The 11,904-nt window shown below is 46.6% G+C and overlaps 1 protein-coding gene across 1 annotated transcript; it reads right to left on the bottom strand.

Moving 5' to 3' along the window:
- Positions 1-3,495: 3,495 nt before the first annotated feature.
- LOC124671573 (BTB/POZ and MATH domain-containing protein 1-like) lies at positions 3,496-4,742 on the bottom strand. Its single transcript, XM_047207930.1, has one exon. It carries the CDS (start codon positions 4,740-4,742, stop codon positions 3,654-3,656), a length of 1,089 nt encoding a protein of 362 aa, XP_047063886.1. The 3' UTR covers positions 3,496-3,653.
- Positions 4,743-11,904: the final 7,162 nt, after the last annotated feature.

Here is an 11,904-nt window from a genome sequence, read left to right as displayed (position 1 = left end):
TAACGCGCGCGAGGTCAGTCCGAATGTTACCCCGTGGGCCGTGGCCGTACTGCACGTACCGTATCCTGGAACGATGAGTGCTACACTGCTACTACAGGGCGAGTCGCATTCGAGGCTCTCGGTCAGGGAGTTGACGATCGAGAATTTGAGATGCAGAGCGACGAGTCGGGGGTGCAGCTGGGGAGGAGTGCACGGAGACGATTTTCAGTGTGCGGTCGCAGACATGTTAGAATTGAACCTCCCCCGAGGTGACCAACCATCGTGAGAGCTCCGCTCATTGTGTGGCTGCTCCTACTCGTGTGCGTGCCTAAGTGCTCTTGTCTGAACTGTTGTTTTCTTGGAGCATACATGGGCAGCAAACGGACCGCCCCAGCTGCCCACTACTGCGCACGTACTGCTTGGTCTCTAACTCTGGAGCTTCCATTTTTCCAATGATTGTACACCACATACCATGTTGTTTTTCCAATAATTGCACCACGTAGGCTGTGGATTTTTCTGATCTTCTGTTCAATCAAATCTGCTGGCGGAAAAGGTTTCACTTTGCTTCACAAAAGGTGGCTATGTCGTGTCTCACCTGATTGAGGCCGGAACGAGCGACCAGGAACTGTAGCAAGACTGAATGAACACCAGTAGCTCCAGACAAACTCGCTGTCTGCCTCTCAGCCTCTCATACCGTATCTGCTTTTCTATTTTCATTTATCGGAAGTCTGCCGCTCAAAATCAACAAACCACCTTATTTTAGGCTAGGCGGCTCCATTTTCTCCTTGGAGCAGCTTGAATATCCAGAGATTCCGGCTAGCCTCTGTAGCTCCAACGTGCCGGTTCTGTCTTCTCACCGATCGAGTCGACATCTCGACCGCCGTTTCATGCAACATACTACATCAGCGGGGAAGAAAATAAAAGTTGGTGATAATTCTGCGTGCATCCCATTCCCAGCCACACAGTGGAGAAAAAAGTTGCTTCCTCTTTCTCAGACATTTACCCTCATGAATTATCATGGAGATATCTTTGGTCACGCTAGTTCAAGAAGCTAGGTAAAACCAATGCTACGGATTTCACTCCGCGCTTTCACTCTGCAGTACAAGCAACCTTCAATTCAACATGTCGCTGGCACTGTTGACTTGAAAAGGACCCGTGCTTGAAAGGGAGCCATCAAACAAGTAGCACCAATTTGCCAACCGGTCTAATAAATCTTCGCAACAGTTGCAGAGAGCATACAGTTCATCGACGAAAATGCAGACCAGCAACTCAAAAGGAAGGTGCAGGCTATTCAACATGGATAGGAGGATAAGATCGGCTGAAAAGGAAAATGCAGTTCTCTGAATTCCCATTCTTAACTCTCCTCAGCCATAGCTGGCAACTTGATGCACAGTCGTTTATGGGCCAATGTCGGCTGCCAATATGCTGACCCAACTTTGTTTCAATGGCATGTGTCAGATATTCCGACAGATATCGCCCATATGGCCATATTGTCTATGTATTGACAGTCTGAGTACGATACACCCAAGAATGCAGCATCTTCATCTAGTCATCAGGCATTCTACGATGTCTATTTTCTGCAGATACGAATTGTCAAATAGTGACGACCTACAATCAGATGGCATAAGAATAAGATAGCATGACAAGGTATTCGAATCATTAGCTGTTGGCTTGTTGCAGTTCAACCATAATATTCCGATTTGCTACGTATTTTTTTATTTTAAAGGAAGAATGAGTGAAGATTTTTGACCCTGATGGTTTTCAAGTATCACAGAAGGCAAAGCCACCACAATAGAGGATCAGATCCCAAGGAATCTCATACATGTATAAACAGCAGGGATATTGTGATCATCCTTTTGCAGATTTAAGCCCACCTGAATTCAACATTGTATAGTCCCTTCATCTGATAACACATAAATTTACAATTTGTTCTTGTATTCAGGAAGGTAAAACTACATGATAATAATACAAACTACATGTAAAATGATGTTTTAACATGATTTAGGATTGACAATATGTTACTGAGTCTGAATTTACCCCATTCAACAGAAAAGAAGGACGAGAGTAAAAAAGCTCACGCCCATATGCTGGCTGAAAGGCTGAATGTAAGTAAACTCGGCAGCCTGCATTTGTCTGTAAGAAATCAAAGAGAGCTGGTATAAACTTGAGAAAAGAAGATCACAAAAATAGCATAAAGCTAGTGATGTAGTGAACATTAATAAGTACATATGATAGGAAGAGACAACCAATACATGCAGGATATTGGAAATGAACTCAATATCCTACCAGACCTCTGAATACTGAAGGAAATGAACTCAATATCCTACCAGACCTCTGAATACTGAAGGAAATGACAAGCCTTGGGTGCTCTTCCAAGAGATCTCTAGAAAATGAAAAGTCAAATGATATGATTGGTTCATCTCAAGTGCTATAAGTCGGTTAAGCTAACAATTCTAAAATTGATCCGGAATGAGCACATTAGCTTAGTAACCAAATACTCAACTAAGAAATTGTACCCTCATCTGACCTTAGGCATGGTAAGTTTAGGCTCAGAAGTCAGAACTAAACAGCCCCTATGTTCCTTACAAAACGACTGAAATGCAGTACTAATTTTAGAGAACACTCAGATACCAAATAATGGAAAATTACGGACCATGGAGCGAATAATTTCAGTTCTTGCATCCAGGATATATCCTGTTGTGTCTACTGACCGTCTACACAGAGCCAGAAAGTTGGCAAAATTAATAACAAAAGAATGAAAGCATGTGAGGACACAAACAACAATGAAATAAAGGACTCAATCTAATCGTCAAGCAACTAGTGAACAAAAAGTCAAAAACATAACGATTTGTGTATCTGAAAGAAATATAGTCGAACATGTAGCATGTTAGCAATGTACGAACCTGGAAGGCACTTCTGCGCAGATGGATCAGACTTATGTACCAACAAAGAATTTCTCATTTGTCTCATATATTGCTAAAACATAATGAGGTACACATCTTCACGTGAAAATGATATTCTGAGGACAAGAACCCAACTCAGAACATAATTTTTGGGACAAGCAATTTGATTTGCCTCCTTAGCATTTGTACTGTCTGGTTCGTAAGTCACATAACACACACACCCTACGACCACGATCAATGAACAAAAGACCAACTGAATATACTATTATTCTACCTGCACAAATCTTGCCATCTGTGATAAGCACATTTCAAACAGCACATGAGCCTGATAATTGTTAATTTCATATTTGTTGGGCAACCGATAATGTATGGAAACCATTTGAACTTATTGTTCCCCTGCAAGTGTATCACTGCAGTAGCACATCCATGCTCAGACGTAACTGATATAAATTCAAATGTTTCCAGCCTTAAATAAAGAGTAAAGTAATAGATCACAAAAGAAGATGGAAAATATCTAGTGAACTAGTGAAGATTGATAATTTCATAGGATAGGATGAGCCAATAACTACATTGAAGACAGAGACTCGTTCTCCACCAAAAGTCACAAAAGGAGCTCCAAATGACGTCGGAATACTCAAGGACATGGCAAGCCTTGGGTATTCATACAAAAGGTCTCTAGAAAGTGAAAGTTCAAAGGATAAGACTAGCTCATCTCAGATGCTACAAGTCAATTAAGCTAAACTATTCTAAATTTTACCCAGGATGAGCATACTAGGTTTTGCGGGACTTGGTTACTCTCTCATAGATATCTACTAAGACAGCAGGGCATGATCTTTTCAGGTGCGCATACCCTTGGGTTGCCACCACATCATCCATTCTATTTGAAGAGGCGACAAATTCCACACAAGCATCTTTGAGCCTGCTGCACTGATGCTGGTCAGCTAGAGCTAACATGGTGGCAACAGACTCCACATCAAGACTTCTGCAAAGAATGCCTTCACATATCATCTTCAGCCTTTCGATTGCATACCGGTCTGCAGCCACTAGCAAGTGCTTAACCATTTCTTTATTCTCATCATCATCAAGATCTTCCATGGAAGGCAACGAATCCATGTAGATGAAGTGAAGCAATGCCTTGAAAACGGCAGGCTGCATGTCTTTGACAGTTATCTTCCGGCTCGTCTTGTCTCTCATCGGTCCATAGAGCTGTGCCTTGAAGACTGGCGACCGCATAGCAAGCACAATCTTGTGCGCAATGAAAACCTCCCCTTTAACCTTGAATATCACATCTGCTTCCTCACCAGTCTCTAGCAATTTTCCAAGGTTATCAGACAAGTTTGATGGTGGCATCTGGACCTCCACAGGTTGGTCAACAAGTGGCTCCTTGATCACAGTTAGGTCGCACTCAATCATGAGGCAGTCATCCTGTAGTAGAGCAGACTTTTCCAGGTCGCTTTTCTTCATGGTCCCCATGGCAAATGTGTCCTTACTAGGGTCGAGAGAACTAAGCACCAGCGGCGATTCCAAGCAGTAGTTCAGCGATGAAGACAGCCTAGTGGCCCTGTTGATCAGCCTCAAGTCGAAGAGCACCGGCACATCTTCAGCGCGCTTGCTCAGGAGCTCGAGGGATACTGAGAGGTAGTCCTTGTTGATGTCAACCATCGGAAGTCCGTTAGGGCAGTAGCGGATGCACCATTCGTGCCCGCCAACGGAGAAGCGGCGTGACTGGATGAATTTGCCGGCGCGAATGCCCTTGTGCAGGCTGTACCCAACGATCTCGAACGCGAGCGTGGCCCGCGCCGTCGCGGGGGTGCATCTCGACGCCATCCTTTCTACTGGCGCGTGGGATCCTCCTGCCATTGTGAAAGTTCTGTGGTGGGATCTGGGATGGGATGTGGGCCTGCGGCGGTGAGTATCAAGGGCGGCGGCGGCGGTGGGAGAGCTGAAGGAGGGGAAGCGTCGAGCGGTGTGGGGGAGTAGGGAATCGAATGGCGGCGGCGCGGCGGAAGGTGGGCCGGCGGCGATGGGACGCGAGCCAAGGGTTTGGGCGAGCGTCGATTTGGGGACGAAGTGTTGCAGTAATCGCCACTGTTTCCGCGGTCCCACGCAGAAGCCCATGGAGGTAGGCTGCGGTGGTGAAGGCGGCTTTTTGGGTAGGCGTTTTCGGGGGTGCTCTGACACTCTCGCTCCGCTCTCGACGCACTGCCAGGCTGGAAAGCGTGGTCGCCCGCGCGCGGTGATCTGGAGGCAAAGGTTTGCGCGAGTGAGTCTTATTAATGCGAAATGGAACCGAAGAAGCGCGCATGGGTCGGGGCCTTAATTTTTGATCGATCGATTCGTATTCGTTTCCTTGAAGCGCGCCTTTTCGATCAACCGACGCCTCGATGGATGGGTGGATGATCCGACGCCTTGACCATTAATTCCGCCACAATCGAAATTCGAAACGCGCGGCGCGACGATTTAATCCAATCGCTCCACTCTCCCCGCTGCCTCGTTGTCGTTGGTGAGATTCATGCACGGCCACGCCTGCCAAACCTAATTAATACGAGGTGCCGCTCACTTTACAACAAATCAGTACTACTACTAGTACATATGCCTAGTACACTTTTGCCATCGCGCGCGTCAAAATCAATCAAGGGATCCATGCATCGTATGAGGCATCGGTTAAAATCTCGCTATAACAGCTATATACTGCTAAAAAAGTTGCATATTTGACCTAGTTAAAATCTCACTGTTAATTTAATCATCCACAAGGTCTATTGATTCAAATTGTTTGCTTTTTTGCCTCCACAGTACGCCGCCATCGCTCGTGAAGCCAAGCGCTCACATTCCCACCCCCTAAAGGTGAACCTAAACACTAAACCCTAGCTGACAATACTCAAAAATTGTTCACAATACAAGGTTGGGGGACTAGACAGGATAAGCTAAATTCAACTTGATCACCACCTGGAGCAAAGGGAAGCACTTGTTCTAGTGAGATAATAACCAATACTCGTACGGTTTTTCCCTTCTCAGGTTGCATCCCAGTAGGTGGAACCACAACAACAACAACAAAAAGTCACCGGCAATGTTCTCTGCTTGCAACCACAACAACAACAAAATGTCACCGGCAAAACGAAATCAAGTCACTGCTGTCAAAAATCAAAGTCATAGCAGGTCACGGTCCAGCAAGATCGCACAAGCAGAGAGGTCAGTCAAGCTGCAGACTGGCCATCTCATCCTTGCTCGGCGTCACCTGCTTGGCCCTCCTCGTGGCGTGCCATCTGATGGTGGGGTGCCAGCGACCAAAACCATGCCAACCAAGCTTGGCATCCTCCAGCAGCTACACACATCAAAGGAAATGCACAACAGATTAGGCATCTGACTTAAAACTAGGGAATAGATTCTAGACATATAATAAACAGCAAGAGTCGGCCAATATGTTATTGCATCAACCACATGGCAATACTTAGATGATTCTTTTTAAGCATCTTCATGTGGTGATTCCTCTATACAACACCACCATCTGCACGAATATCTACCAAATTTTGAACAACAAAGGAATGAGGCCATGTACGTATGTATAATCGACACCAAGACAGAAAAGATGCAAGATCAATATATAAAATATACTACTTGAACCAAACAAAGATGGGTTGCACTCCAAACATTCACAGGCAACAGGTCAGTAGCACAAAAATGCATAAACAGATATTTATAGCATTATTAATGGCAAGATGACTTGATTCATGTTTAAGACAACCATTTGCACGTAGCCATCAACACATGGCAACACACACACGGGCTCGGCTCCTCTACAGTTCTTCCATTACTGTACGCGTGCTGTAGTAGTTAAAATCTGCCATCCATTCTAATCGGACGGGGCTCCTTCAGTTACTCGCCGACAACATTTCCTTCAGAAAAAAAAAACAACACGTACAATGCCCCATGGACTCGCCTAATCTATTTGACTGCCGAAACTCAGAGCTGCAGCTTGCATCCAGATTGCCGGTTCTCCCTTGTTGACCGCCACCTTCTCGCGTGGTCGAAACACGCGGACGCAACGGACTGGCGGAAGCGGAGCTGGATGTGGACGGCGGCGGTGTAGAGCTCGAGGTAGGAGAAGAACTTGTGCTTGATGGGTATTTCGGTAGCTCGCTGGGAAAGGCATGCCGGGGAGCTCGCATAACTGCTTGGGGAGGTGGAGGCGATAATAAGTGCGGCGCTGCCAGAGAGCGGCGAGCGCGGCAGCTCGTTGCTGGAGCCGGCTGACCTGTCGGCGCGGTGCCTCCGTCCATCCGCAAGGGAGCAGCTTCGCAGACGGACCTACATGACTCTGCTCCACTTCCACATGAGAGGGCACACAGCCACACAAGTTAATTTCTGTCTTCAGAATTTGTTGATCTCGTGAGCTTTATTTTTCCGAAGTGGTGTGTGTCCAGATTTTTATTGGAATACATATGTTAAGAAACTAGGCAGATAGCATATATGAGCTGTTTAGCGCGCAAGCATCTAATCTGTGCGTGCAGTTTGGCGCCAAGTCTAGAGGCATAGGATATCCTCCCTCCATTATTCTAGCAGTTTGTTTCCATTTTTTAGAAGAAATTAAAGGGAGAAGAGAGAGCCATCCGATTGGAATGGGTGGCAGATTCTAACTGTTACAGCACGCATGCAGTAACAACAGTACTGTAGAGGAGCCGAGCCCCACACACACAGGCTATATGTTGGATCAGGGATAGCCAACAGCAAGCAAGCATCAGCAAAAATTTCAACCTTATATTCTCAACTAATACAAGCCAACAAAACAACTTCTTAACACATGAGCTCGACCATCTGACATATCACATATCACACAGGAGCAGCAACAGAAAAATTCATACTACTAGCACGAATCAATTAATGTAAGCATGAGCAAAGACTACAAACTCACCCTCCCTCCCTGTACCTGCGAAGATAGTTGCATCGCACTCCTACTGGCCACAGGTCATGGTCTCAAGACTGCACAAGCGGAGAGGTCGGTGAAGCTACAGACTGGCCATCTCATCTTCAGGGCGGAACACGGCTCATCCTTTCTCGGCGCCGCCTGCTTGGCCCTCCTCGTGGCATGCCATCTGATGGTAGGGTGCCGCCACCAAGACCATGCCAAGCAAGCTTGGCGTCCTCCAGGCATGGATCACCGGCATGTTTCCTGGGGGGAATATACATGGATTACACAAATAAAATGTCAGTGCAAAATCTGCTGCCTAAGTTTCTTCAACAGTGAAAAAAAGAGGGGAACCACCAAAGACAAACAAGCTAGTGGCAACTAAGCAATTGCGTGCTCATTTACATATTTTCCTGTAGTGAGTACAGACTCATTGGAACATTAGACAATCACAAGTTACGTGGCAACCTGAGCCTAACCACTTTCCTGTAAGCAAGGAATGAACAATAGGTACTAGCAGTTTGTAAATTTCACATTTGCAGCTCAAGTTGAACTTAAATTCCACAAATGATGCATTCACTAGAAACACGAAACTATGCATCCATTCATTGTAAAATTGGAGGATCACAATGACATTTCTAATGCAAAAAATACTACCGCATCTCGACGCTCTTCCAATAAAAGATGTTGTAATTAGGGAACTTATCTCAACTGGAATTCTTGTTATTCTCAAGCATGCAAGCATACTAGTTAGACAGACATAGTGAAGCATATGAGTACAGATCATATTGAGGGGGAAGAGCAATGCAAGAAAATCCTCTACCAGGGCCTTACCAAGTTAACAATGCCAAAGCATGCTAATGTCAACAATTAAGGTTGATGGCCAACCCAAGAAAGAAGACAGCTGCAACAGGATCGTATTCATTTTAGACATTAGAGGCAAATACAAACTAGGATCATATAAACTACATCACCACCAGCACAATCCAATACCAGAAAAGAACCACAAATAATTAAATGTGCAACGGCTCGATAACCATGAGCGGAAATTGATCTCAAACCTTGATGTGGCAGATTCAAATACATACTGTATAGTATTTCACATTTGTTTATCAATCTGCAATGAAGAGCAAATGGGCATCAATAGCACCGTTTGCATCTTGACAGCGCTCAGACTAGCTGATCTTGCACATCACGACTCAATGTTCTGAGCAAACCTAAACTAAAATCGTATCTGGATGTACATCTAGCTCGCACGGAAATGGACACCAAAATTAGAACTTTTAGCCTGAACTTCTCTGAAATGCAAATTCTAAATACGATTGCCAGCTCTTGGCAGATCCACATCGCACCAAAACCAGGAACGAGGAATGAAAGAAGCGGGGGTGGTCACCTGTGCGGCAAGCTGGCCGGTGGACGCAAGCTCGTCGCTGGCGTCGATGTGGAGAAGGGGCCGGAGCTGGTGGCCGGCGTGCAACAGCGCACCGCACCCCTGCTGGTCGACTCTCCTATGCTGTTCCCGGAGGAGCCGGTGAGCGCAGCCTGCCGGAATCGGCGGCCAGGCCGAGACCACAGAACACCCGGGTCACCTCATCCACTGGCTCCTCTCAGGGAGTAGTGGACGACGGTGTTCTGTGCCCCGCATCGCCGCTGCCGGCGCGTCCTGCTGGCCGGAGACGCCTCGCCGGCGTGGAACACCACCCAACTCCCTCGGCCAAGCTACGCGACGTGGTCCGGCCAACTCGGCGGAGCCGCGCGCATGGATGCACGCGGGCTCCGGCGAGCCAGCCGGCCGCGTCGCCAAGGTATGTCGTCCTCCCGTCGGTTAGTCTTTGGCGGCGCCCGACGATATGGTGCGGAGGGGCTTGGGAGCGGGCCAAACTCGCTCGGATGGGAGGTGGGACAGGCGGAGCGGAGGAGGTCCGGGACAGGGGGAGACGGAGGGGCCGTGGCCGGCGAGGGGAGTTCCGGCGGCTGCGTCAGGGTTTCGGTGGCGTTGGGTGTGGTTTTGTTAAGTGCGGGCTCCTAGCTGAAAACGGGCCGCGGGCAATGAGATGGTCCAAATTTTGCAGCGCTGGGCTTCGAGCATCTCCAAAATCTGCGTTTAGAAATTTTGTTGAGGCCCAAAGTCTGCGCGGGAAACTTTACACTAGCGCTCCATACCTATATTTTGGACAACTCTACAGCTTAATTTTCTGTCTCCGAAAATACGGTTCAAGGAACCGTAGCAGTCGACCGGTCAGATCGCCGATGGAGGCAGGACCGATCGAGGTATTACCATGTCGACGACAGTCTAGAGAGCAGAGGAATCGGTAATAAAAAAAACTTTTTATAGAAATCACATCAGATATATAGACGAGGAGCATGTGCCGAGAATTGCACTCATCAATTCATATCAAGCTAGGGTCAAAGAAATTTCAAATCAAGCTTCGCTAGGTGAAGATATCACGGAGTTGTGATCGATGAGTCGAGCGATTGATCGCCCAAATGGAATCACGTTGTCGAGGTCGTTATGGTTGTGTGAGGGTTTGAGCATAGGTGCCTTGTTTTGTCGGGACGCGGCATGGTGATGGCGGCATGAATGATATATAACGACGACGCTAGATTGCATGAACCATTGTTGGTGCGAATGTGAAAATTATAACCCCGTCGAATTCCCGATAAGTAGAGGAGATGTGATGTGGAAGTCTGTAGAGCCATTAACTATTCTACTTTCTCGAAGAAAAAGCCCTAACTTATTCTCGTGTTTCCTCACGTGCATACATGACTGGTTGACTTCACGCAAAAAAACTAAAACTATTCTTGACTCCATGTATATGGCCGCACGGTCAAGTCGACCTCAAGTGAATGCAATTGTGGATGCATGCATGTTAATTGCCATATTGGAAACCCTAACTAGCTTATGGAAGATGGCACCACCATATTACATGCACGGAGATACCGATTTATCGCCGACTTATCGTGAATCGGGTGGTAACCGATAAGATTCCAACACATCGGCCAATTTATCACGGCACTGATATTTCGGCCGATTTTATGTTTGAGAGGCGATATTTCGTCCGATTTTCACTCTGGTGACCAATATTCCGGCCGGTTGTCAGTGAAATTTCGCTGAAATTCGGTATGGCAGTTGAGATTTCCATCCTATGATCTCGTAGAATTGTGCATTAGCTCAAATTTTCTATTTTTATTGATTCAAATGCAAAGAATCAAGGTAATACTTCTACTACATACTCCAATATAATTTTTATATTTCATATTATAGAAAATTTTGTGCGGAAAATTAGGATTTACCAAAAATTCACCAATAAATAGTTGACCGATAAAATCGATTAACCGGCCGATAAGCGATTAATCTCTATTTTGAGGCTGACCGATAAGTTAAGATTAACGATTTCTTGAACATTGATTACATGTGTGCATTAATATGGACTATCATCTGTTGCACCCCACCATAAAATAGCCCATTGGCTCCCATGTGAACCAGGAGCTCATCTTCATTGCCACAGCATACATCATCCTTAACAGCTACTGAGATACTCTCAAACGCAACTAGGGTTTACCTAATAGGGCCAAGTGCTTGCGGGCGAGCCCGGAGCCATGCTGGCCTACCACCTCAAGGACAATACATGCCCTCTCACAAGCTCTCCTACCACCCCATCGACATGACCGGACGAGCTTGTTCGAGGTCATCGGGTGCATGTCAACGACCAGACGAGGTCCCTATTCCATAATTTTAATCTCCTGCATAAGAAATCCTACCTATAATCTACCTAGTAACAAGTATCTAGCCATTTATGTTCTCCTTTCATGCATGTTTACCCACATGACAGTTTTGCAAACTTGTGACCCTGGAATGAAAGGGAAAGGGGAAGGACATGCGCATGCTTGGTTGGTCGGAGGAGCCCGAGGGGCACGAAGGTGGCAACATGGACGGTGACCGTTAGCGTGCTCCAAAGGCGACGACATTGAATTCTTGTCGGGGAAGGGGGACGATTGAGAGCCAACAACTGTTTGGCGCCGAAACAGATGGGAAGGGGCACCCGGAGGAGCGTACAAGAAGGCTGAATGTGGAGAACCCCACCATAATCATACGTTGTACCCCACCATAATTAGCCG

The sequence above is a fragment of the Lolium rigidum genome, chromosome 7, assembly GCF_022539505.1.
Source record: "Lolium rigidum isolate FL_2022 chromosome 7, APGP_CSIRO_Lrig_0.1, whole genome shotgun sequence".
NCBI lineage: Eukaryota > Viridiplantae > Streptophyta > Magnoliopsida > Poales > Poaceae > Lolium > Lolium rigidum.
This window is presented reverse-complemented; position numbering and strand designations above follow the sequence as displayed.

Excerpts from the sequence above, each read along its gene's own strand:
- LOC124671573 (XM_047207930.1), bottom strand. The coding sequence starts at position 4,742 with ATGGCAGGAGGATCCCACGCGCCAGTAGAAAGGATGGCGTCGAGATGC.